Source organism: Zonotrichia albicollis, chromosome 15 (genome assembly GCF_047830755.1).
Source record: "Zonotrichia albicollis isolate bZonAlb1 chromosome 15, bZonAlb1.hap1, whole genome shotgun sequence".
Taxonomy (NCBI): Eukaryota; Metazoa; Chordata; class Aves; order Passeriformes; family Passerellidae; genus Zonotrichia; species Zonotrichia albicollis.
Genome location: NC_133833.1, coordinates 5,648,475 through 5,671,535, shown reverse-complemented (window position 1 = coordinate 5,671,535; position 23,061 = coordinate 5,648,475). Strand labels below are relative to the sequence as shown.

The window sequence follows — 23,061 nt, the reverse complement described above, 5'->3', positions numbered from 1 at the left end:
TTGCTGTTGATGCTGCATCCTTGTCTCCCTCCCTTCCTGTCTCCCCTTTACCCCAAATTTGTGCGATATCCCGGATTTTTTTGCCTTTCAACGAACGCAACTTGGCTATGAGCATCTGATTCCTCCGATACCCGTGATTAGGCTGCGGGGTGGGAGGAACGGGGGAGGTGGGGGGATATTGGTGCACAAATAGCCCTTTTCACACGAGGAGATGCCCCCTCTACTAAAGATGTGCAAAGTGACGTTGATGGCAGGTCCTTGCCTATTTCTTTCTTCCTCGAGTCGTCTTGGGCATTGATACTTTCTGCAGCTTTATTTTAATTCTCCCTTGTTGCTAAGTGCTTTGTTTCCCTCCTCCTGAAATGCCAATAGCAGCGCTTTCTTTAAATGCATATAGATTACAAGACAGGCAGAATTTAATAGCATCTCTCTGGAGGCTGTGGAGGGATCTGCTGCAAGCCAAGGTTCCTGCTGGGGGAGCAGCAGGAAACTTTTCCTGGGGCTGGGTTATCGCTGCACTTTGTTCCAGATCCATGGGGAAGGAGAGGCTCTGAGCTTAGGTCCAGCCCGGTCCCAGTTCCTGCCCTGTTTGTATCATTCTGTGGTCCTGGGTTTATCTGTATTTCTGTGTAGATTGATTCCTCTGAGGGTCAAGCTTTAAGTTTCCTGTCCAGTTTGAGTTTGGCCACTGTCACCTGTTAAATTCAGTGCAGTTTTTCTGTGCAGCAAACCTCCAGCAGCAGCAGCAGTTTGGTCACAGTTTCATGTCATTCTGGCTGTCACAGCACTGTCCCCTGCTGGGCCAGGCTCAGCCAGGCTGCCCCGTACCCCCGAGTCCCACAGTGTGGGGGGACCCTGCAACCCTCCTGTAGCAAAGCTCTCCTCTCAATCAGCAGAGCTTGAGCCTCATTCCAAGCGAGGGTTGGAAGGAAGGATCTCGTTTTTCCTGTACTGAAGTGATAATGACAGAATTCCCATTCCTCCTGCTTGAAGTTATGGGGGTGAGGAGGTGGAGCTGCACCCCATGGATTATCCCTATCCTGAGCTGCCTGGCCTGGGGATGCAGCAGGGCTCCTGTATGTGATCCAGGGTTACATAACAGAAATGCTGGGAGGGTTTTGTGCTCCCAACCTGTCCGCAGTGGGCACGGAACCCTTGACTCTTGCCTTCTGGGGGATTTCTGAGTTTGGAGGCACTCCCTGGGCTGCAGGGCTGTAGGCACTGCTCTCAGGAATATTTTGGACCGATGATGTTTTTAATATGAATGTTCTTAAGAGCTTTCTTCTCATGGTTCTGTTTTTCTCCCCAGGGGGGTTGTTTCCTAATCAACAGTCCCAGGAACATGCGGCTTTCAGGTTTGCGTTGTCTCAGCTCACAGAACCCCCCAAGCTCCTTCCCCAGATCGACATTGTGAACATCAGTGACAGCTTTGAAATGACATACACCTGTGAGTACCAGCATTCACTCTGCTCTGCCTCTCTTTGGCTTCTTTATTCCTGACTTGGGTTTGTTGGCTGTCTGAAATAGGGGACACCTTGCACCAAATGTGCAGCTCACCTTTAGGGTCCCAGGAAGAAAACCCCAAACAGACAAAGGGTCTCTGGGTTGTTTTGGTTTGTGCTAAGGAATAGGGGTGAGGTAGTGCTTCAGTTATCCAGCATGTCTTGTGTTTCCCCTTCCATTGCACCCAAAGTGATATAAACCCCCCAACATTTCATTTCCTCTTGTTTCTCTAACCTCTGCCCAACTCATTACATTGAGATTTCATCCCCATATTTCCCATAGCTGTGATGCACAACAAAGACACCCCTTTCCACCCACAGAGTGCACAGAAGTCTCTGTTTAGTGTGAACAGCTTCTTCCTCAGCCCCAGTTTAACCATCTGTCCTTGTAATTTAAGAAAGACCTAGCAGAAGCCAGCAGCTTGGTGCAAGTGGAGTCTAAATCCACAATAAGGGCATGCCTAATAATGACAGAGAGGTAAGAGAGTTCTAGTTTCAAGAAATACATTCATTGGCTCTAAAAACAGATATTAAAGAATGAGTTTGCCCCACGGAATTGATCTCAGGGTGGATCTGCACCCTGCTAAGGCACAGCACGTTGCCTGTACTGTTCTCATTAGAAGATATTATTGGGAAAAACACCCTGGCTTGCTAGATAAAGCCAAGGTTAGCAGCAACAAACAAGACCAGGAGGAGGAAACCAAATGAGAACTAAGCCCATAACAGAGCCCTGTGGTTGCTGTGGCAGCCTTTGCTTTCCTTGGAGCACAGGGTGCAGTGCTGTGGGCGAGGGGCTCGTGCCAGCAGCGTGTGATGCACAGAGAATTCTGTGGTTTGACCTGGTGTCAGACACAGCTGCTCACACTCTCTGAACCCGTGTGTGTGTTTGGGGCTGTCAGGACAGGCTGGAGGAAGCCCTCCCTTCATTGAGCCTGTTGGATTGTTGTTGGCTGGCGTCTGTAGTGTCCTCTTGAGTCACTGAAACATCCCCCCTGCAGTTGAGTTGTGTGGGATAGAGGTGAACACAAACTGTTCTCTCTGCTCAGAAATGCACAGAAGGGATCTCCTGGAAGAAAGAGCCAGCAGGAGAATTAATGAGGCTTTTTGAAGAAATAAAAAAAAAAGTTGTGATATTTTCTGTTGGAGGGTTTGCAAATACAAGATCTCAGGAATTTCCTGCCCAGTATGGTATAGGAGATAGAAGTAACAATTTGGCCACATTTTCTTTGCAGTATCTAATGGTATATCTAAAGATTTTCTATTTTCTTTAATATCCCTCTATTTGCCATATACAAGGTTTCCATCAAGGAAGAGCAACTATTTCAGCTCTATCCAATGGCACTTTCTTGGCAGGAAAGCCAGACAAATAGAAGGAAAAAAGCCAGACCTTGTATCTATCAAGGGAAAACGTCACCCACCTGGGGTAGAGTTGCTGACTGTGGCTGAGGATGAGCTATTTCAGAGCTTATAGCAGGAAGAAAGCAGAAACTGCAAGAATACCACTCAGATAAATTCTCCTCCATCTGCACATGGCTTTCCCTCCCTCTCCATGCCTGCCACTAATGGTTTTGTTTACAGCTTTGATGGCAAGACCATGACACCAGCTATGCTTCAGGAACCTGTCATTAGTGCTGCGGGGGCAGGGGTGGTCTCACAAAAGCTGAATGGAAGCAAGGCAGCCTCCCAAAGGATGTTATATTTGAGCTCTATGTAGGGCACATTGTCCTAGATCAGACCAGCAGAGCACTCTGCACAGTCCAACTTCACTTGTCCTCGTTTCGCTTTCCTTATAATTAAAAACTTCCTAAGTTCCTCCAGACTATGGAAGGCAGCATTTGTTTTGTAGGCACAAAAGAAGGTGTCATTCCGTGTACCCTAGGGGTGAAAAAAAACCCCCAACCTGAAGAAAACAGGCCATTAGGAGACCTGATTTTAGTACTCTAGAGCTGAAGCGAAACTTTTGTCAGGAATTAGCTCATTCTTCATCTTCCAGCTAATTCCTTGCCTGACTGCCAAGACTAGATATCAGCAGAAAGATCTGTTTATTTAGAGAGAATAAAAACCCTGCCCACACAGTGGTCTTTATCTTCTGAGGAAAGACTGGCCGTGCTACCAGTTAAAAGTACCAGGTTTTGTTCCCATGGAGATGGAGAGCACAGCATTTCCTTGCCATTGGCATTGCCTGCTTCTGTGACACTTTAGTCAAGGCTGTATGGACCCCATGAACCTGATGCCTCACCTGTGTGGGTATCTGAGCAAGGTCCCAGCTCCACTGCAAATCCTGCTCCGTTCTGGGATCCAGCTGAATGTACTCCTTATGGCAAGTGTCTGAAGCAGCATCATCCAAAGCACAGAGCAGATATTAAGAATCAGTGCTGACAGCAGGAGCAAACTCCTTGTGGGGTGGGGATGAGGTGCAGCACAGTGACAGCAGCCTGGCTGAGGAAATGGTGTGCAAAATGTGCCTGGGCATCAGCGGTGGCACTGCTCAGGAGCTGCTGGGGATGAGCAAGCTGTGGTGTGACAGTGACAGTGACAGTGACAGTGACAGTGACAGTGGGTGCAGTGACACCGGGAGCTCCAGCCCAGGTGACAGTGCTGCTAATGACACGGCAAATTGGTGACAATGACAATGACACCCATCTGAGGGGGAAATCTGGAGAATGCCCAGAGGCTGCTGTGGTCGCTGGGCTGTCACTGTGACAGCCCCTCGGTAACTTTCACATTTCTGGTGTTTTAGATGTGGACTTTTTATCGTTACACAGCTCAGTGCGGGTCCTGTGGTCCCTGTGTGCAACACGGCAGGAGATGATGGTTTTAGGCAAACCATAATCATTAAGAAAGGAAGAAGAGGTTGTGGAGATGTGTGGTGACTTCCTGCTTCATGTGTGGGGTTGATGCTAATGTTGTTGCATCACTGAGGCACGGGCACATTTCAATAACTGAAATATCTTCCTGAATTCATTCCATCCCACAGAATAGCTGGTAATGAACACGCTCCGTGGTTGCAGCTGGGTGCCTGATGGGGCTCACCCGTATGAAAGTACACACCTGCCACTCTCAGGGTTCTTAACTAAAGGTTAGGAGGCTTTACAATTTTGTGCTGTTTCTTCAAAGGCCAAGGAAATTGTTTAGGGGAGGAGGGTGAATGGAGAGTCCTTCCTTCAGCAGAATTACACAGCAGTGCCAGGTGACTGTGAAGGGTAGAATGATGGTGTGGTGTAGCTGAAATATTTACCTGGTGATGTAGCAGAGCAAAAACCCTTCTTCAGCTTTAAAGACATGTTCAGAGGTTCTGTTTCCGTCCACGTTTGGAAAAGAGCTTTATGCTCTCCACACAGTGTCTAGCATCCCGCGCCATGCTGGTTTTTTGCCATGTCTGACTGCTCTCAGGGCAGACCCAGCACAGGAGAGTTGGTGCTGCAGGTCAGAATGGAGAGGGGTGGGAAGGGGGATGCTCTGTGCCAGATGAGAGGGCACAGGAGCTTTGCAGCTTTAGAGAGATGTGCAAATTCCTGTCCCTGGAAGGCCCACAGTGAATGGGAGCACTGTGTGCTGCTGACAGCAGAGGAATGAGAGGTTTCTTTCTTGAGTCAACCTGTGCTGGCAGTAGTTTCCTCCTATTCTTCATCTCAGCCTCCAGCTGTGCACAGTGCAATGCGCATCCCATCCTGAGCACAGCCCGGCTCCTCAGGGACTATGGGTTCTTTCAGCCACAGCTCCATGGCTTTATTTAATTTGTGGTGCAGAGATTCCTGCTTGCAGCCTTTGGCTGAGGTCCCCAGGTGATGCTGGCAGCACCAGGAAGGTGTGGAGCTGCTCTGGCTGTCCTGAGAAGAGGATGGCTCAGCATCAGCCTGCCCTGGGTCAGCAGCTGCCACACCAGGTGAGTCACCAGCCTGGTAAATCTGCCCCTGCTAAGCTCAGGCTGCTTTGCAGGGATGACCAGTGACTAAAATAACCCCTGTTCGTCACTGAGCCCTGCAGCTCTGCTGAGGCAGCCACCAGATTTTGTGTGCTTGGGTGGTGGGCTGCTGGCAAGGGACACTCAGGGGCCGCACACCTGAAACACAGGGGTCTGCACAGCATAGCAACAGGATTTTGCAGCTGCAGGAAACTTGTAAAGAGGCTGAAAAGCAATGAATTATTTATCCCTCTCCTTCCCTGTATGCACAGATGCAGTTACTGTGGGGTCCTCATTCTGAGTGTATGCTGTGGGTGCTGCTAGAATATCAACAGTTGAATCTGTTCTGCAAATTAGAAAATGAACATGTAGTTTGGATCTGTTCATATTTTATTAAGGCCTCCAAGCACCAATTAGAGAGGGATTTGTAGTGATCACTCACTCTGTGCTTATGTTCTTATCAATAGCAGCAAGCTTACATCCAGATCAGCTATGAAATGAAGTCTTTCTTTTTCTTCTTTTCCTTGGATACTTACATATATAGATAGAGTATTTATAGAAATTGCTTTTTATCTCCTAAATTACCTCTCAGAGATAGGAAGGAATAGGCAAGCATTTGAATGTTCTCAAATGAGGAACTAAATTTGGTTTAATTAAACAATTATTGGGTGTTGAATTTAAAGGAAGTTTCTTTGTTGACAAACATATGATGGTCACCATTTCTTGTAAAGGTGTTGCTGTAGTTATTCCGGCAGTAATCAGTTAGAATGCAATTTTTATAATTAAGTTTCCACAATCTAAATAAACCCAGCCCTGTAATAGTTGTGGTGTTTGTTGCTAAACTTGTTTCTATTTTCACAGTGTCAGAAATCTCATGTAAGTGCTCTGGGATTTTTTTTTTTCCCTGCAGAGCTCAGGATGTTTGCTATAACTATTTAATGTGAGTTCAGCCAACAGAAACACGGATTTAATGATCAGATGCAGTCTGATTAATACAACACAGGTACTACAAGGAGATACATCTCCTTGGATTATGTAACAGGAAAAGATGTGATGCAGACAGATGAATCACAGAGCATCAATTCACGTTAGATCAACCTCAGGTTAAGGTTGCTCAGTTTTGGGCAGGGATGGGCTGTAGCTTTCTAGCAAGTGTGTGTTTGTTCAGTGAGATGCCAGCAGCTTGGAATGTGCCAAACAGGGGGGAGCAGGTCCTGGAGGTGACACCAGCCCCCTGTGTCCCAGCAGGACCCCAGGGTGGGTGCTGGGGGCTCAGCAGTCACAGTCACCACTGAAAAAGGCAGGAGCTTGTCCCATAAGATTTCCCCAAGAAGGAAAAGCATTTAGAACATGATTGCTGAGCCATTCCCCCAGCTGTGGCTGCTAGGACAGGGCAGGTTGTCTGTCTGTCTCCAGGGATCTGGGCATGGAGGGTTTTGGGTAAATGTGGACCAATTCCATCAGCAGGGAACTGATGGGGCTCCCCTTGTCTCTTGGCAGCCCTGTGAGAGGCTGGCACCACACATCAGGAAAAGTGTCCCCCAGTCTGGTGTGTCCATCTCCTCAAAGGCCATGGGGGCACTTCTTCTTTGCATGACTTTTTTTTTGTATATTTAATTTTTTTTTTCCCGGGTGGTGGGAGAGTTGCCTGGGGAGAAAAGCAGATATGACGCCATAAGGAAAAATCAGAGGGAGGAATAAGGGGAATTTCACACCTGCAAATCTATCTGCTCATCTGGAAAGGATCCCAGCACTGGTGACAAGCAGAAAAGAGAGTGAAGAAGTGAAATTTGGGCTCTGCAGTAGGCAGAGGAGGAATTTGAGAAACAGTGAGCAGCATAGGCCAGACCTGTCCATTGTGTGACAGTCACAGCTTCCACTCACAGCTTATCTTTTCTTCTCTAAAAATAAAGCCTTTTCATGTGATAGGGATTCTACTAGGCCAGAAGCAGACAGGCTTTATTTTTTGGCATTATTAGCAAGGTGAGAGTGGAAATCTTCATGTGACTGCAAGAATTGCAGCGGGGGGAAGTGTGCTGTTCATTTCCAAAACTGGTGGGAATTTTAGATGTATACATTTACATTTCCTTTAATAGGGTTAGGGCCCCAAAGGCAGCAGCTCTCTGCCACCAAAAATGGAAAAGGTCCCAGTTAGCTTCAGTAACACATGGAGCTCAGAGCAAACACAAAACCAACATGATCCTTAAAGAAGCAATAAGTCAGGGAGACTTTAATATTCTGAAGATCCAAATTCTCAGGGGTGCGGTATTAACACGAGTCTGAAGACAAAGATGCATTTATTTCAACTGCATTCCTTTAAAGAGAGGTTTTATTTCTCTTATTTTAGTTGTGTAGAACTGAAACAGAGCACTGTTTTTTCCCAGTGAAGACTTCAATATGAAATCCTTTGCTAACACCTGAGGAAGTCAGGAGTTAGGCAAGGTGCAGAAGGGGATCCAAACCAAGCCATTTGCAACCCACCATCATCCAGCAGAAAATATTTCAAAATGGTAGTGGATTACTGGGGCAATAACAGTGTGGTATCCAGCAGAAACTGCTCCCTGCTCACCTGCTGAAGTGTTTGCTCATTAGCTTCAACAGTAACGAGCCTCCAGCTGATTTTCTCACACTGTCCTTTTAGCAGCCACCCACTTGTCCCCTCTGGGGCACTCTTAAAAGAAACACCCCCAGAAAAAAACAACACAAAAAGACGAAGGCCTCCTGAAATGTTGATTCTTTTTTTCATGTAGATCAGTTATTTTCCCTGTTGCCTGCAAACCAAACGCTGCCAATCCTCACCCAGGGTTGCAATTCAGATTGTGCTTATGCTTCGCCAGACTGAGTGACCCCTTGAGGAAGCAGCAGTGAGAGGCAGGGAAGAAGTGAGTGACAGCTAAAAATTGCCATATCTTGGCTTCTTTAAGAGGGTCTTTTCGTTCCTTGATTTTATTTGTTTTTGACAGAGTGGAGGAGTGCAAAAGAAAACAACTGATGTCTAAGATTGAGTTGTACTGATGGCAGGATTCTTGTGTGGATGTGGCATATGTGTCTGCATTTCTCTACATGCTATAGGAGTCTTGGCTTTGATTTAGTTAGTGAGATCCTGCCACTATGCTAATGGAGCTGAAGTGGGAGGGAGATGAAAGGTTGAGGGCTGGAGGGTCAGAGGAGAGATACAGAAACCTCTGTAAGTAATCTGGATGCAGAATGTGGAAGAATCTCACATGAAATCAAGGGCTATTTCTCACCTCCCTGCCCTCCCAAACACTTTGCTTTGATCTTTGCTAGCAGTGAACTTCAACAAGTAAAAGACATCAGTGATTACACAGATTCAGAGGTGGTATTTCTCCTGCTGGGCTGCCTACATCCCCTGAGTGCCCCGAGCCTTGTTGGCTTTCCTTCCACGCAGCACCCACATCCCATTCAGCGCCATCCCATAGAGGGAGAACAGCACTGCTATTCTGGCAGGTAAACAGCAGAAAAAATTACCAGCAGGCCTGGGAGCTTGTGAGGAAAGCCAAATCCAACAGAGAGCACCCAGGGACAGAGGGTGAAGAAACCCTGGAGTAGGAAACATGACGTGGGAAAGGGATGAGGCCGCAGCTCTGCAGGGGCTGTGGGTGTGCAATTGTTGGAGTTCTCCCTTGTCTCTCTTTTCAGCCCTTAGCTAAGCAAGGGCAGGTTTTTCTTTCTGAGGGTTGTGCCTCCTTCTGCTCACATCTGAACTGGAGCTAATGGTGTCTCCTGTTTGGTCAGCACCACTGCTCAGATTCCTCCTGTCCTCCCCCTTCCTGCAGGTGATGTATGGTAGTCGTGTGTTAGGAGTGTTTGGCCAGGGAAAAGGGAGACAGATGCTGGGCTGTAGACCACAGTGGGGTGAAGCTGAGCTGGAAAGGAGGCTCTTGTCACAGCATGCACGGCAGGGGAGGCTTGGGGTGACCCCAGGTCAGCAGGGAAACGGGGGCAGGTCTGAGCCACCAGCACCGTGCCTGCAGGGGCTGAGCAGCCAGCAGAGAAGGAGGCCTGGCCTGCAGGGAGTTCAGGAGAAATGTCTGTGTGCAGAAGGTGATTAATGTCTTTAATGAACTACCAAAGGAAGTAATGGAAACCAAACCACACAGGCTGCAGTGGGGGAAGGGGCGAGGCGAGGGGGCTGTTGCAGACAAGGAGGAGGCAGGGAGCAGGGCTGTGCCCAGCTCAGTGTCCCAGAAAAACAGGCAGGCACAGCAGCTGTCCCCAGCCTGTCGCCAGCAAAGGCAGATCCGAGTGCGTTTCACGGATTTAATCAGAATTAATTCAGTCTTCCAGCCTGCCTTCATTCTGGGGTCTCCTGCTCAGTTCATTATGGCTGGGCCAAAAGCCACTGTCTGCAGCTTCAGGGTGGGGGGATGGCAATGTGGGTGTCCCTGTGCTCCTGTCCTGTGGGGACAGCAAAGGCAGAGGCTGTGGGGAGAGCTACTGCACTGTCAGGAACAGATCTCCTGAGGTCCCTGGAGTCTGGGACCTGGATTAGCCTTGGCTGGCAGGCGTTAAGAGTCATCATTTGTTTGGGAACCTGCAAGAAATGTGTGCATGAAGTCAGGCAGATTTCTAACATTGAGTCATCTATACCATAACATCCTCCACCTTAGCAGCCTCGAGTGCCAGACTCTCAGAGACCTCGGGGGGAGCAGACCCCAGCACCTCTCCTGAACCCACAGAGCCCTGAGCAGTCCCATCTGCAGGAGTCACCTATGCACAGCCACACACACAGACTGGAAAATCAGCTCCTTGTGCTCCCAGACATGCCCATGTCTATGTGCTGATGCTTGGAGGGCAGAGAATTCACTGTGCAGCCCTCAGGTGGGACATGAGACAGCTCCTGCATTTCCATCCCTGCTTCCAGAGCAACCACACACTTCAGGGATGAGCCCTTCCCCAAACAGCCCACACCATTTCTTGTTCTGGAGAAAAAAGCACTACTTTGGGGTACAGGCTTGTTCTGTGGAAGAGGAAACTCAAGCATCATCACAGTTTTATGGGGCTTAACAGTCACACTGCATTAGAAGTACCAACACTCAGCATCTCAGGCAGCAGCTCTCAGTGGCCATTCCCAAACTTCTGTTCTTTGTTTGAGAACATTTAGCCCATCAAAGCTTTTTCTTGAGTCCTCACCTGTCCCCACATGTCCGCTGGTTGAAAATTTCTTTCCTCTGTGAGGTACCAGGTAAAGCAACAGAGATGTGTTGATCCTGGCTGAGTTTAGCAAGAGACTTTGGGAGGCAGGTGAGCTGAATCCTATCCCAAAGCATCTGCAGCTGCATTATGCTCCTCTGCTAATTCCTCAATACTCTGCTGAAGGTGACATCTCAGCAGTATCAAACACTTTGCTGCTCTCCCTGTGAGCAGCCTGTAAAGGCTTTGATAAAAGCAGGCAGCACTTTGCAAACAGGCTCTTTGCAGTTGTGCCATTCTGATGTATTGCTGAGAAGTGAAGAAAACAGATGTTCATGGCACAGGAACTGCTCTGTTCAGGTTCTCCTGCATTTTGGTACCGCACTGCAGTGGCCCCCCAAGGGCAGGGGCCTGGCATTGTCCTGTGAGGTGTGATTGTCCTTTTATCCTCTTGGCCTCTTCTCTTTCTCACATTTCCTGGGCTTGCTGCTGGCAGGAGTGTTTGCAGTGCTCTAACGGCCGTGCCTTTGCTTTTGCAGGCTTTATGCAGCTCTCTTTCTCCTTCTTCCCGTTGATGCACTCCTGGCTGACAGTGCCTGTCTCCAGAACTGGGCTCTGGGGGAACCATGGGGTTGGTATCAGTGCCATGGGGTTGGTGTCATCAGGGGAGGAATCCTGCAGATGCTGTGGCATTTCCCAAACAGCACCCAGGGATTTGACTGAGCAACCCCCACCAGCTCAAATTGGATGATCACAGTTAAGCCTTGTGCAGTACTGGAGCTAACAATCTTGTGGGAAAGGAAAAAAATCCCATTGCTTTGCCCATTAAAAAAAAAAAATCTACAGTAATTTCCTATAGCAGCTGAGACAAATCAGACCCAGAGTTCTAGATCAAAACACACCTGAAAACCTTGGGAATTCTGAATCCCATCCCAATCTGTCACGAGTTCTAATTGCCATTTGGCAGCAATCTCAGAGGAGTTGCAGAGCAATGTGCACACAGGTTTGCAGGTTTCCTGCTTCAAGCTTGCACAGGACAGAAGGTAAAAGTGTGAATCCAAACTAGCAAGTCGAGCAGAACAACTTTAAAAACAAATGGGAGGAAGGGGGGGAAAGTCATCCCCAGGGCTGTGGAGTGAAATCTAGAGCAGTGTTGTGGAGGCTGGGGATGAAGGGAATTGGGGCCAAGACATTCAGGTACAGCAGCATCCCTAGGTGGGACCACAGGAGCCTTTGGAGGTGTTTATCTCATCCAAAGTGTGTTTGTCTCATCTAAGGTGTGTATATCTCATCCAAGGTGTGTTTATTTTCATCCAAGGTGTGTTTGTCTCATCCAAGGTGAGTTGTCCCAGCTGTGCAGAGGGATGAGGTGTGTGGCTGTAGAACAAGGGGTGCCTGTGCCATAGGATGATTCATGTCCAGAGCACACGAGGTGCAGCACACAGGGGTGAGGTTTTTCCCCTAGCTATCCTTGCCTGCAGGCAATACAGCAAATTCTGCACTTTCAACAACAGTAAATGTACATTAAAAAAAGGCTCCATCAAAGGGAACTTGCACTTGAGAGTCTCCCTTTAGCCACTGGAGAGCAGCAGGCAGGCAGACAGGAGGCTCCTTCCCATCCCTCCCTGCCTGGTGTTCTGTGGTTTTGGCATTGCAGAAATGGGAAGCATCTGTGAGCCCTTTGGATCACAAATGGATCTGGGAGCCTGCTACTTGTGCTAACAACTCATTTATTATCAGGGAGCAGAGGGTTTCTTCTGAGCCAGTGCAATCCATCATTTCTTAAAGACGCCGTGTGAGACTGAAAGAATTTGCTTTAAGAGTTGGCACCTGGAGCCCAGTAATGAGTCCCTTTTTGGGAAGAGCTCTCCTTCCTCACTTCCTCACTAAGATTTATTTTTCCCAGCTTCAGGAAGAAGGGAAAAGGATGTTCAGCAGCAGCAGAGCACTGTTTGCTCTGAGAAGTTGGAGCATTCCTGCTCTGAAAAATTCCTTGGGAGGTGCTTCTCTCCTACTTCTCCTTTGCTTCTCTCTCCATGAGACTAGAGTATTTTGCCCAAAATATTGGTGTAGAGAAGGTGAAGAGGTTGCTCCAGCCCCCTACATGGAGCCCCTCTCTGCAGCTCCAGGCAGGCTGAGTCTGCCATGCACAATATCCACCCACAGGCAGCACCTGCTGCTCCTGCCCTGGATTTCCTGCTGCTTCAGCACAGAGCTGCTTCCTCTGCCATGCCATCCCCTCTGCTTCCCCAAAGTCTGGTGCTGCACAGTGGCTCTGGGGCCACCCTGGAGCCCCAAACAAGTCCCTGCAGCCATAGACCTGCTCTGGAGCTTGCACTCAGCTCCTCCTCTCTGCCTTGGTTTGTCACAGTGCTGTGGGATATTTTGTGTGGCAGCTGATCCCCTTCCCCAGATCCTCATCTCTCCCAGAGTGAGATTTTGGCATTATTTGGCATCAGTCTTGTACCTTGTTTTCTGTTTTTTCAGAGTTATGAGATGGCTGAGGAGCTCTAATGCCTTCTCCCTGTAATTTATTTCCTCAAGAAGTGAGAAGAAAATAAAATATGCAAGGGGATACGCTAAGACATCAATGGTTAAAAAAAAAAAGATCGTGAAGAGGGTGTATTGAGTTTTAGGCAAGTGGTAGAATCAGGCACAGAAGATAAATGAGATCTGAAGGCTCATGGCAAGTGCATTAGGGCAGCCTCTAAGGTGTTCTTTAAATGAACATTTGTTGCAGCTCAGTCCCACCGCAGGCAGCAGCTGAGGCCAGCAGGGAGATCTGCTCTGATCCCTCTCCCCGTGGGGCTCTGCAGCTCCTGCAGTCTCCAGCACAGAAAGGGACAAAGTCTGAGCTCCCAAGGGAGCAGGGCCTGATGCTTTGGACAGTGCCAGCTTTTCTGCAGAGTGAAAGACTAATCACTCCTCAGACATGGCCTGGAGTTGAGGGAGACTTTGACTTCCAGTCTCCAGTGACCTACCCGTGCCTTTGAGCCCTCAGCTCTGCCTCCTGTGTGTGAGACTGCCTGTGAGGGGTGGCTTCAGGGAGAAGTTCTGTTTTAAGGGGATTTGGTTATTGTCCCATCCTGTTGTCCAGTTTTTGGGTTGTTTGTTTTTGGGGGTTTTTTTTCCTAGTGAAACTGGACAGTGACATTAATGAGGCACACCAAAGGCAGCATGAGAATACCTGGATTCCTTCTGGTTCTGCTGGGAAATCTGGATGCTCAGAAGGCAGGATGTGCTTTCTGTGCCTGACAGTGTTGATAAATAAGTGGGGAAACCTGAGTGAGCACTTGTCCATAGGAGAGGACACAGCTTTGAATTTCTGTTCAGACCCACACTGGCCTCATTAGCTTAGGCTCATATTTATAATTCCTCCTCTTCCTAATGAATCTGATCCCTCTTTGTGCAGGTCCCCAGATCCCTGGCAGGTGGGGATGGCTGTCTGGTGCACACCCAGAGCTCTCCTATGTCTGCTGGCACATGAGCAACAGTGTGGGATGTCTGGGAGGTGGTGGGGGATCCTCTCCTGTTCCCCTGGCAGTGCCAGGCAGCAGCAGATGGGTAAAGGCCACACAGGTGCTCTGAGTGGGTGAGCAGAGACTGCCTCTGCATGCAGCATCCTTGGGAATGATTTCCCCAAGCAGACTCTTCATGGAGCTGCAAAGTGGAAGTGCCGAGGGGGCACAGTGAGTGGCCACAATCCTTATTTGTCAGCACCTGCTGTCCCTTGGCTGTGGTGACAGCAGGGAAATGTCCTTTATGTTGAGGGTGGGCTCATTCATCTCCACCTCCTAAGGGATAAGAGCAGGAGCTTGAATCACCTGCTCATCTCAGTCCTCATCTTCCTCCCCATATGTGGCTCTGGGCTGCAGCTTCAGCTGGGCAGGGCTGGGACAGGGACAGGGATGAGGCACCTGGGGAGAGGAGGACGTGAACCAGCTCTGCTTCTTCCCCTACTGCCCACAGGAAAGTGTTTAATCTCCCAATAGGAGGAAATTGAGAGAGGTGCATTTATCACTGACCCTGGCACAGAGGAGGATGGCTTCTCTTGAGTACCCTTTTGTGCAGCACCAGGCAGCACTGCAGTGGGTGAAGCTTTTCCATTCAGCCCAGGCAATGTATTTTTAATTTCCTTTTTTGATCTTTAGGCCAAAGATTATCAATAACTTTCTATTGAGTATTGAGTATCAAAAACTTTCTATTGAGTATTCTTTCTTTTGAAACTTCCTTTGGGGAAAAAAAAATAAGGTTAAAGGCCATGGATACTCTGCTTATCTGAGCCAAAACTCTTATCCCACTAGGATTAGGACTTCATCAGATGAAACATTAGGGGGCAAGTGCCTTGGCTGGTTGTCTCCATGTGTTTTCCATGTTTCTTCTCCCCTCCATGTAGAGAAGGCAGTTTGGGGACACTTCTCTCTCACCCAAAATGCTTCGCTGGTTGGGACTCAAAACTCATCAGATCTTTAAGGAGTCTGAGTGGACCATGAGCCATCCTTAACCTAGGGAGATCAAGGAGATATCTTCATGCCCACCCTAAAGAAAAAAAATAAAAATCTCCATTTTTTAGGCTCACCTCTTCCAAGATAGGAATTTCCATAACCAAATGACTTAATGCAGCCCAGATTTCAAACTCCACCCAAATTCAAATTTCCCTGCAGACCCAGTGTAGATACAATGGAGGCATTTAAAATAAGGAGGAATGTATATTCTGTTTTGTTTTTTCATGCTGTGGTTTAGTAGCTGTGATTGTGGCAGGACCTGGGGTTTTCCAACCTGATCTTGGCAGAGAAAAACAGAATATGTCTAACTACCACAAGAATTATAATTATTGCTAGGCATTTCTGTGGTTTTATCAAAGTAGGAAGTGAGTTTTGGGAGGGCTGTAAATAAATGCTTTCTCCCAGGCTGTCCCCAGGTTGGATGGACCCTGGCACAAGCAGATGCTTCCCACAGGGACTCCCTTCTGAGCTGCAATCAATGACAAAAATTAGTGTTGGGACAGCCAGAGGCACTGAAATCTATGTACCTGATGCAATGTCCTTATCATCCCTGTGTGGGAAAACAGCCACTTATTGCCTATAAAAATTTTTATTTTCTGAGGATATAAGAGGTTCCTGTGTAGGTGGGGGCATTAGCTTTATTTAAATGTTCAAAATATTTATTGAGGACATGCTTCCTCTATATTCTCTCTTGATAGGATGCCCCAAATCCAGTGACATTAATTAGCTACTTAAACTTTTTTCCCCCCCAGCTATGGCCAAATCTCTCTGGATTTAGCAGCACAGCAAAGATTTAACAGAAAGTTTAAATGAGAAAAGCATATGAGAGGAGAAATTTAGGATAAGGTTCTGTGCCTGTTAACTGATGGCATTTATGAATTATAGCTGAGAGATGTCATATCAGTGGAAATGGAAAACAGCTTAGTGGATTATAAAAATACCCTCTATAAACCATTTTAATGCCTAATTTTTTTAAGTCTCTTATGGTAGGTGTCATAAAAATGAATTCTAGCAGAAAGGATAAAATTTTTCCCTGGGTAAACTGGCTAGCTGGCGATTAGAGGCTGTCAGGGAGAACAAACTCTTGACAAGGCTGAGGTGGGGTTTGGCTGAGGACAGCAGTCTCCTGCTTCTGGAGAGGTGAGTTTGCTTGTGGGTGAAGCAGATCCAAACCTGCAGGGTGAAAATCCCTGCAGCCAAATTCCTCCCATCCCAAGGAGGCAGTTTGTGATGTCCCACCATCCCAAGGAGGCAGTTTGTGATGTCCCACCATCCCAAGGAGGCAGGTTCTGATGTTCCCCCATCCCAAGGAAGCAGCTTCTGATGTCCCACCATCCCAAGGAGGCAGTTTCTGGTGTCCCACCATCCCAAGGAAGCAGTTTCTGATGTTCCCCCATCCCAAGGAGGCAGTTTCTGATATCTCACCATCCCAAGGAGTCAGTTTCTGATGGAGAGAAGGAGAGGAACGCTGAGGAGTGAGTGCTAGGGGCTCACCTGTGGGGCTGATTTGGAGTCCCTGGAGTGCCCAAGGAAGGGCTGGAGGTGCACTCAGTGGTCTGGGATCGGGACAAGGAAGGGATGGAGCACAGCTTGGACTTGGTGACCTGGGAGGGCTTTTGCAACCAAAATGATTCTGTGATTCTTTGCGCCTTTTTTCCTGCCGCTCTGACTGTTCTGGTTTAGCATTTCAAGATGCTCCATGAGCAGTGAAAACTAGAGCAGTCAGTGTTTGATGGATTTGGGACCAGGGAAATCCCTGGTGTGGCTCAGTTTTGGGGCAACTCATGGAGGGGCAGCAGCCAGGAGAGCACAGCCAGGATTGCTGGAATCTAGAGATGTGCGAGACAGGAGGGTGCAAAAGTTGCCTTTGGGATGTCTTGGAAAGAGCCAGGAGGTGGTGCTGGACAGCAAGATCCATCCTGGTGTCTACCAGGCTGCTGTGACTTTGATTCCACCACTTTCTTGAGTATTGAGTGTATTTAAAATCAAACCTGCAAGAAAGAGCTGCAGCTCTGCCCTGCCCTGTGGAAAGGGTGGTTTACCTGCCCAGTGTTTTCTGGTCATTTCAGAGAGGTTCCTCACTCCTCTGTGGCCCCTGGGTGCCTCCTGAGCCTCATTTTGAAAGCTGAGGCAAGGCTTGATTCTGGGTTAGGATATTTAAGGCTGCTCTGCTCTGCAGCGCAAACCCAGGCTGCCTGTGCAGGAAAGGGGGATGACCTAACTCTCCCTGTCCTTTGGTTCCTGGGATCCATTCAAAGGAGCTTATTCTCTCACTACCTTTGAAGGCTTTGTGTCAGTCTTCCCCACAGATCCTTGTACCTCAGGCCTCTTTTGTGGTTTTTATTCCAGAAAAGGTCTGCATGTGGGATAGAGGTGGCATTGCCTTTCCCAGTGTGAGCTCAAAGCAGAGCTGTGTTTGCCATGTGTCATTGGGACTGGCGGGGAGGCAGGGTTTAGTGTCTGGGCTCCAGCTGAGCACCAGTGCAGGAAAGGCAATTTTCCAAATTAAATTACACCAGCCAGGATGCTGAGCAGCTTACTTCTGGGTCCTGCTCTCTCTGCAAGGGACTTCATCATGACGTGAGCTGAAGGGATGAGTAACAGACTTCAAACTGAATGCTCACCAGAAAAATCTCCTGCAGAATAATCCAAGAGCAACCTACAACCAAGTTCTCCAAGATCCACTTGGGTTTGGGAGTGTGTTTTCAGTCACAGAGAGATGAGCTGTCTTGCCTCTGGGCTTTTTCTGTTGAATGAATCAACCAAGGGCTGATTATGAAATGAATTGGAGGGGGGGGGGGGAAATGGGATTTCTCTGACCCCTTTCCTTCCTTTCCCATTACCTTTTTCTAGATGGCACAGGTATGAATATTCACCGGTCCACCTTGCACCAAAGGTACCCAGAGAGGAAGAGATCTTGGGGACACTTGATTCACTTATAAGTTTTCACAGAGAAAAACAAAGGAAATAAAATATGGGAAATGTGTTCTGATTACAAATCTTTCTTATTAAAAGTTGGGGGAATTATTCAAAGACTGTACTGGAGCAGTGAATTTTTATAGTTTTGTAGTATTTGGGGGGGTTGCTAGCTCTGTAGTCAGGTTATGCCATGTGAGACCATTTTCATTTTGATTTCATTTTCATTCATGTTCCCAGCCCAACTCTCTTGGAGGCTTGAGTAGACTGTGCCCCAAAAAAGACAGCAAAACCTACATTGTGCGTCTTATCAGCACTGTTAAACCAATTGGGTATTTATTAACAATTAGAACTGCTGGTGTAGTCAGGTGGCTGTGCTGTGCCTGTGTGAAAGCCTGGCTCAGAGTGGAGGAGAAGTAGAATCCTAAATGCTGTTTAGGATTTCAGGACACCTTTTGCCTTGTCACCACCTGGTGAGGATGATAAACACCCCATCCCCTTTGCTTCCAAACAAATATACACAGTCCCCACTAATGCACATTTCCTGCTCTCTGTCACATTTTTGTCAGAACCTGAGTGGGTTGCAAAATAAATCTTTGGATGTACCCATAGTTTCCTACCAAGCCAAATGGGAATCCCTTTAGTACTTTTTTTGAGGAAGGGATCCAAAATGAAAACTTGCTGTTTTGGAGCACAGGAAAAAGAGAGCAAAACTATATTGTCTGGAACTTCTATAGGAGTTTTTCTGTGGGATTTTTTGGTGGTTTTTTTCCTGCTGGGTGCCTGCAGTTCCCTGCAGAGGCATGGCACATGAGTTTTACTACACATTCCTGCTGTGCATTAGCATGTAGGGATGTTGCAGGAGGTTCTCCAGTGTGGTGAACAGGCGTAGGCAGGAAATTGATTCCTCAGGAGATTTCAGCAAAATGGCATCTTGGGAGCTGATCTCCCATCAGATGCAAAATTTCTTTACATTGATGATTTGGATCCTCACACCTTTGTCATAATAGCACACAAGAGTTATTTCGGCAATTTTCCAAGATTGTCTTACCTGTTATAAATTCTGAAGCAAAACTGGGGGGCAATTAAATGGGGAAACTACAAGGGTGGTGGTAGAGAAACTAATTCCCTTTGCTTTTCAGACAGTTAATTTAACAGCTGTCTTAGAAAAGCTCTCCCACAGGACAGCTCCATCATGTGAAATTCCCAAGGGATATGACAAGTCAAATAAATAGTTCATCTGCTCATTATGTGGCAGGTGGATGACTGCATTTCCTTCTGGGAGAAGGAACCTTTTGGGTGGCAGAGTCTCACCCAGATGAGGGAGGGCATTTTGCAGGTGTGAGTGCAAATGTCCATCTGTGTCTCCCAACCAAAGCAGAGCAGAATGAATCACTGATGGTTATTTTTGCTAGAGGTGCTCCAAAGGCATCATTGCACCCTTCTCTGTGGGGAGAGCTTGCTCTGGGTTCACCCCTGTGAGCAGGAGAGCTGAAAGGAAAGTTGCAGCAGCAAGGATGCTGAGAGGTACTGAGGTCCCAGCAGAGCTACCCAGAGAAGGGAGGAAAAGCCCTGAGGTGTTGGTATAATGTCACTCAGTCCTGCCCTGTCCTTCAGCCCACCTCAGCCTGGGACAGACACAGGCCACTGCATCATCTTTAGTTTGACCTACAATTTCATTGCTACTAGTTTTTAAAGCTGCTGTACTTTGGCTCCTTTTGTACATTGCCTTTCTTTATTATTATTTTTTTTCCTCCATGCACATTATTCTACCAGGAAATTTGACCATTTCTGCAGAAATCACTTTGGGCTCTCCTGCAGACACCTCTGCTGGGGTGACTGTGGAGTACTCAATGAGTCTGGGGTGCAGCAGGATCAAAAGCACATTTCTGGATTTCAGTGGAAGGTGAATATCTGCTGCAGGGATGTCCAAGCTCTGCTAAAACACCCAAATCCTGACCAGCTCCATGTGCTGCCATTCCAGTCCTGACCATCCTTCTGGAAATGCCAGTGCAGTTCAGTGTCACTTTGCAGCACTGACTGCAAAGAAATCATGAAAGCAAGTAATCAAAAAGGGATAACATTCTCCTTTTTGAGGTTTCCAGTGTAGCAGGGCTCCACTCTGCTTTATGGGTTTTTTTTTTTGATAGGTCATGGACAGCCCTCTGCCTGTCCCCCACTCAGAAGAGTGTTCCCCATAAGGGCTCCAGCAGAAATGATGTTTGCTGGAATCTACAGACAGTCTGAAAAAGAATAAAAAAAGCTCTCAGAAGCATGATCCACATCCTATTCTTCCCTCTCCCCACACACTCATCACTGCATCTTCTCCCAGCGGAGCAGTGCTGAAGCCTAAGATACCACATTAAATGTCAGTCATTTAACTACCAGTTATTTTAGCAAATAAGAGTGGGACTGTCTCCCTGGGGTTGACTGAAAATTGTTAAAGGAGGGAACAAAAGGCAAGGAAAGAGAAAAGGAGAAGAAAGAGAGAAAGGAACAGAAAGGACAAAGGGAAGCACCAGGCAGAAGGATTTGTGATGGCAGAATCTGAGAGAGAGGAGTTGGAGGAAGGCACCCCAGTGACATCAATGGGCTGGATCCCACCGAGAGCTTCAGGGGGCATTAATGAGCCCTTTGTGATGTACCTAAATTACCCAGGCTCATCCTCAAGACTGTGCCTCTGATTCTCCTGCTGGTGTCAGCAGCAGCTCTGCCACTGTCTGCACTCTGCCAGTCATTGATTTGGAAGGAAACTTCTCCAAGGTGGGGGATGCTCCTGTGTTTGGGAGATGGCAAAAGAGCTGCTGATTAATTATATGAGAAGGGTGGGAATCCTCCTTTCTTTTGCCTCCCATCTTGCTCCACATTCCTTTCTCCTTGCATTCTGCTCTGGAGTCCAGTTAACCCTTGGTGGAACTGATATCTACATCTTGCCTGTAACAACTGGGAGATTTTCTCCTGGAGAATCACATTAGCTCCCAGTGTTGGCAGTGCAAGTTTTCTCTACAAGTAGAAAACATTCAGGGTGTATTAATGAGCTATCATCTGGTTGTTCCCATGAGTTGTGTTTGTTGCATTCCCTGAGGCTCTGCTGGTTCTGGCATGGAGGGCTGTGTGAGTTTTAAATCTGGACTCTGTCCATGCACGACTTTCAGATTCACATTGGAGAACAGTCGAGGAAGGAAGGAAGAAGCAGTTCTCAAGTCAGAAGAGCACTCAGTGTTGGTGTGGGCAGGGAAACCCACAGAGCAAAAAATCCCTCCCAGGAAGCTCTGTTCTCATCCAGAATTAATCAAAATAGTCCTTTCAAAGTGTGTCTATGGACTGTGGATATCCTCAGTTACATCAGGGAATAGTCAGAGCTTTTAATGGCATTACTCCAAGTGAGCAAGAGCAGATTTGGCCCCTTGCTTCAGGATCCCAAACCACAGGTAATCCTCAGGAACAGTGTGCTATTTCTGAGGATAAACATGGAAACCCCACAGGAAAAATCAAACCCATAAAACCAACAAAACCAAATCAAATCCAACGTTCTTCAAATAATTGAAAAATAATAACTAGATTATTATGTTTAAGATATCTCTATTTAGTTGTACTTTTAAAGTACACATCAATATTTAACTAATAAAGCAAATGTCTGCATTTTCTGTGAATAGTCAAGTTACAATGATAAACCCTCTCCTCTTAACATCTCATCTGCTTGTCATTTTTAACATGGAAGAGGAAAGGCAGGAAAAGTGAATTTGTGTGTGGGGTTTGTGTAATATCCATCAGAAAAAACAATCCCTGACAAGCATAGCAGCCCCTTGAGAGCTTAATCATCATTGAAGCCAAGTACAAAAGGAGGAAATCAAACCTTTTGTGAAAGCTGGGGGCTTATTTAAAGAAATGAGCCAAAGCAGACTCATGCTTTGTCTGGTTTGAGGCTTTTCTGTGTAAATGGAGCAAACTACTGAATCAGACAAGTTATTTCACATCACAGTCCATGAGGGTTTGGACTTTCAGTATGCTGCTCTAATATCTTTTACAAACTACCTGTTTTCTCCCAGAAATAATGAAAGCCCACTCACATGCTGCTGTAGAGGGTCAAAGTGAAAAGGAGGTTTAAGTTGGCTCTAAGTTCGCACCTTCTATTTGATACTGTGCTTGTATGGATTAAAAACTTGGTTGAATGCAGCTGGTGGTGAATTAACCCTTATCCCTTGAGGGCTGAGCATGCAGAGCATGTTTGTAGAGCAATAGCTGAAAATCCCAGGCTGTGTAACACAATAAAAGTCCTTATGTGCTGGTTTTACTTGTCATGAGCTATAGAGGAGGTGCCTCTTTTGAACATAACACAGGAACACAAAAGATGTTACAGTGAGCACAACCAAAGATTGAGCTACCCAGTGCACTGTCTGGTAATTGGGTATAGAAGCCATTTAAGGGAGACTATAAAACATACTGCCTCCTGTTTGATGCTGTTTAATGTAAAGTTTCCTCTGCCAGAGTGTGCATCCAGAGTATTGTGTTTAACAGCCAGCAGCAGAGCAACCCCCTGAATATTGGTGGTCTCAAAATTCATTTATACTGAGACTTGTCTGGCACAGATTTCCAGGATGTAATGCTGCATCACTTGGGAAAATGCAGCTCTGCTTTTAGACCCACTGCCTGTTCATTCCTGGGTGTTCCCCTAAATCTTGGCTTTTGAGAAATAAAGAATATGTGTTATTATGAACATTTTTGTCCTCTCCAAACCATTCCTGATTTTATGCATTTCTGTCAATCCCCTGGCATTTATCTCTTTATTAGTCCTGGTGTCCTCAGTGTGCCTCAAGCACTCCATGACCCTGGAAGTTGTTTTAACCTTTCAATGCCTTTTTGCATTCTACAGTATCCATGGGACATGTGCAAGGGTTCCATCTGCTCTTTGGCCCTTTTATGGGTTGGAAACCCTCTGACCTTACCCCTTGCAGGGCTTGCTGTGCTCTACAAGTTCCTTGTGGTCCTAATTTTGAACGGCACACGGTTCATCTCTCCAGGGATCAAATGGGCATGCAAATGGAGACAGATGTGGCACCTGTGATGGGCATTTCAGCCA

At 47.2% G+C, this 23,061-nt stretch overlaps 1 protein-coding gene across 4 annotated transcripts in view; it reads left to right on the top strand.

Moving 5' to 3' along the window:
- GRIA1 (glutamate ionotropic receptor AMPA type subunit 1) overlaps positions 1 to 23,061 on the top strand; it is a 121,210-nt gene that overhangs the window by 1,273 nt on the left and 96,876 nt on the right. For all 4 annotated transcript variants that reach the window (XM_074551957.1, XM_005483689.4, XM_005483688.4 and 1 more), the window contains exon 2: positions 1,310 to 1,447. In XM_074551957.1, coding sequence (XP_074408058.1) covers positions 1,435 to 1,447 — 13 coding nt within the window. In that variant the 5' untranslated portion in view covers positions 1,310 to 1,434. The remainder of the gene's footprint in view (positions 1 to 1,309; positions 1,448 to 23,061) is intronic.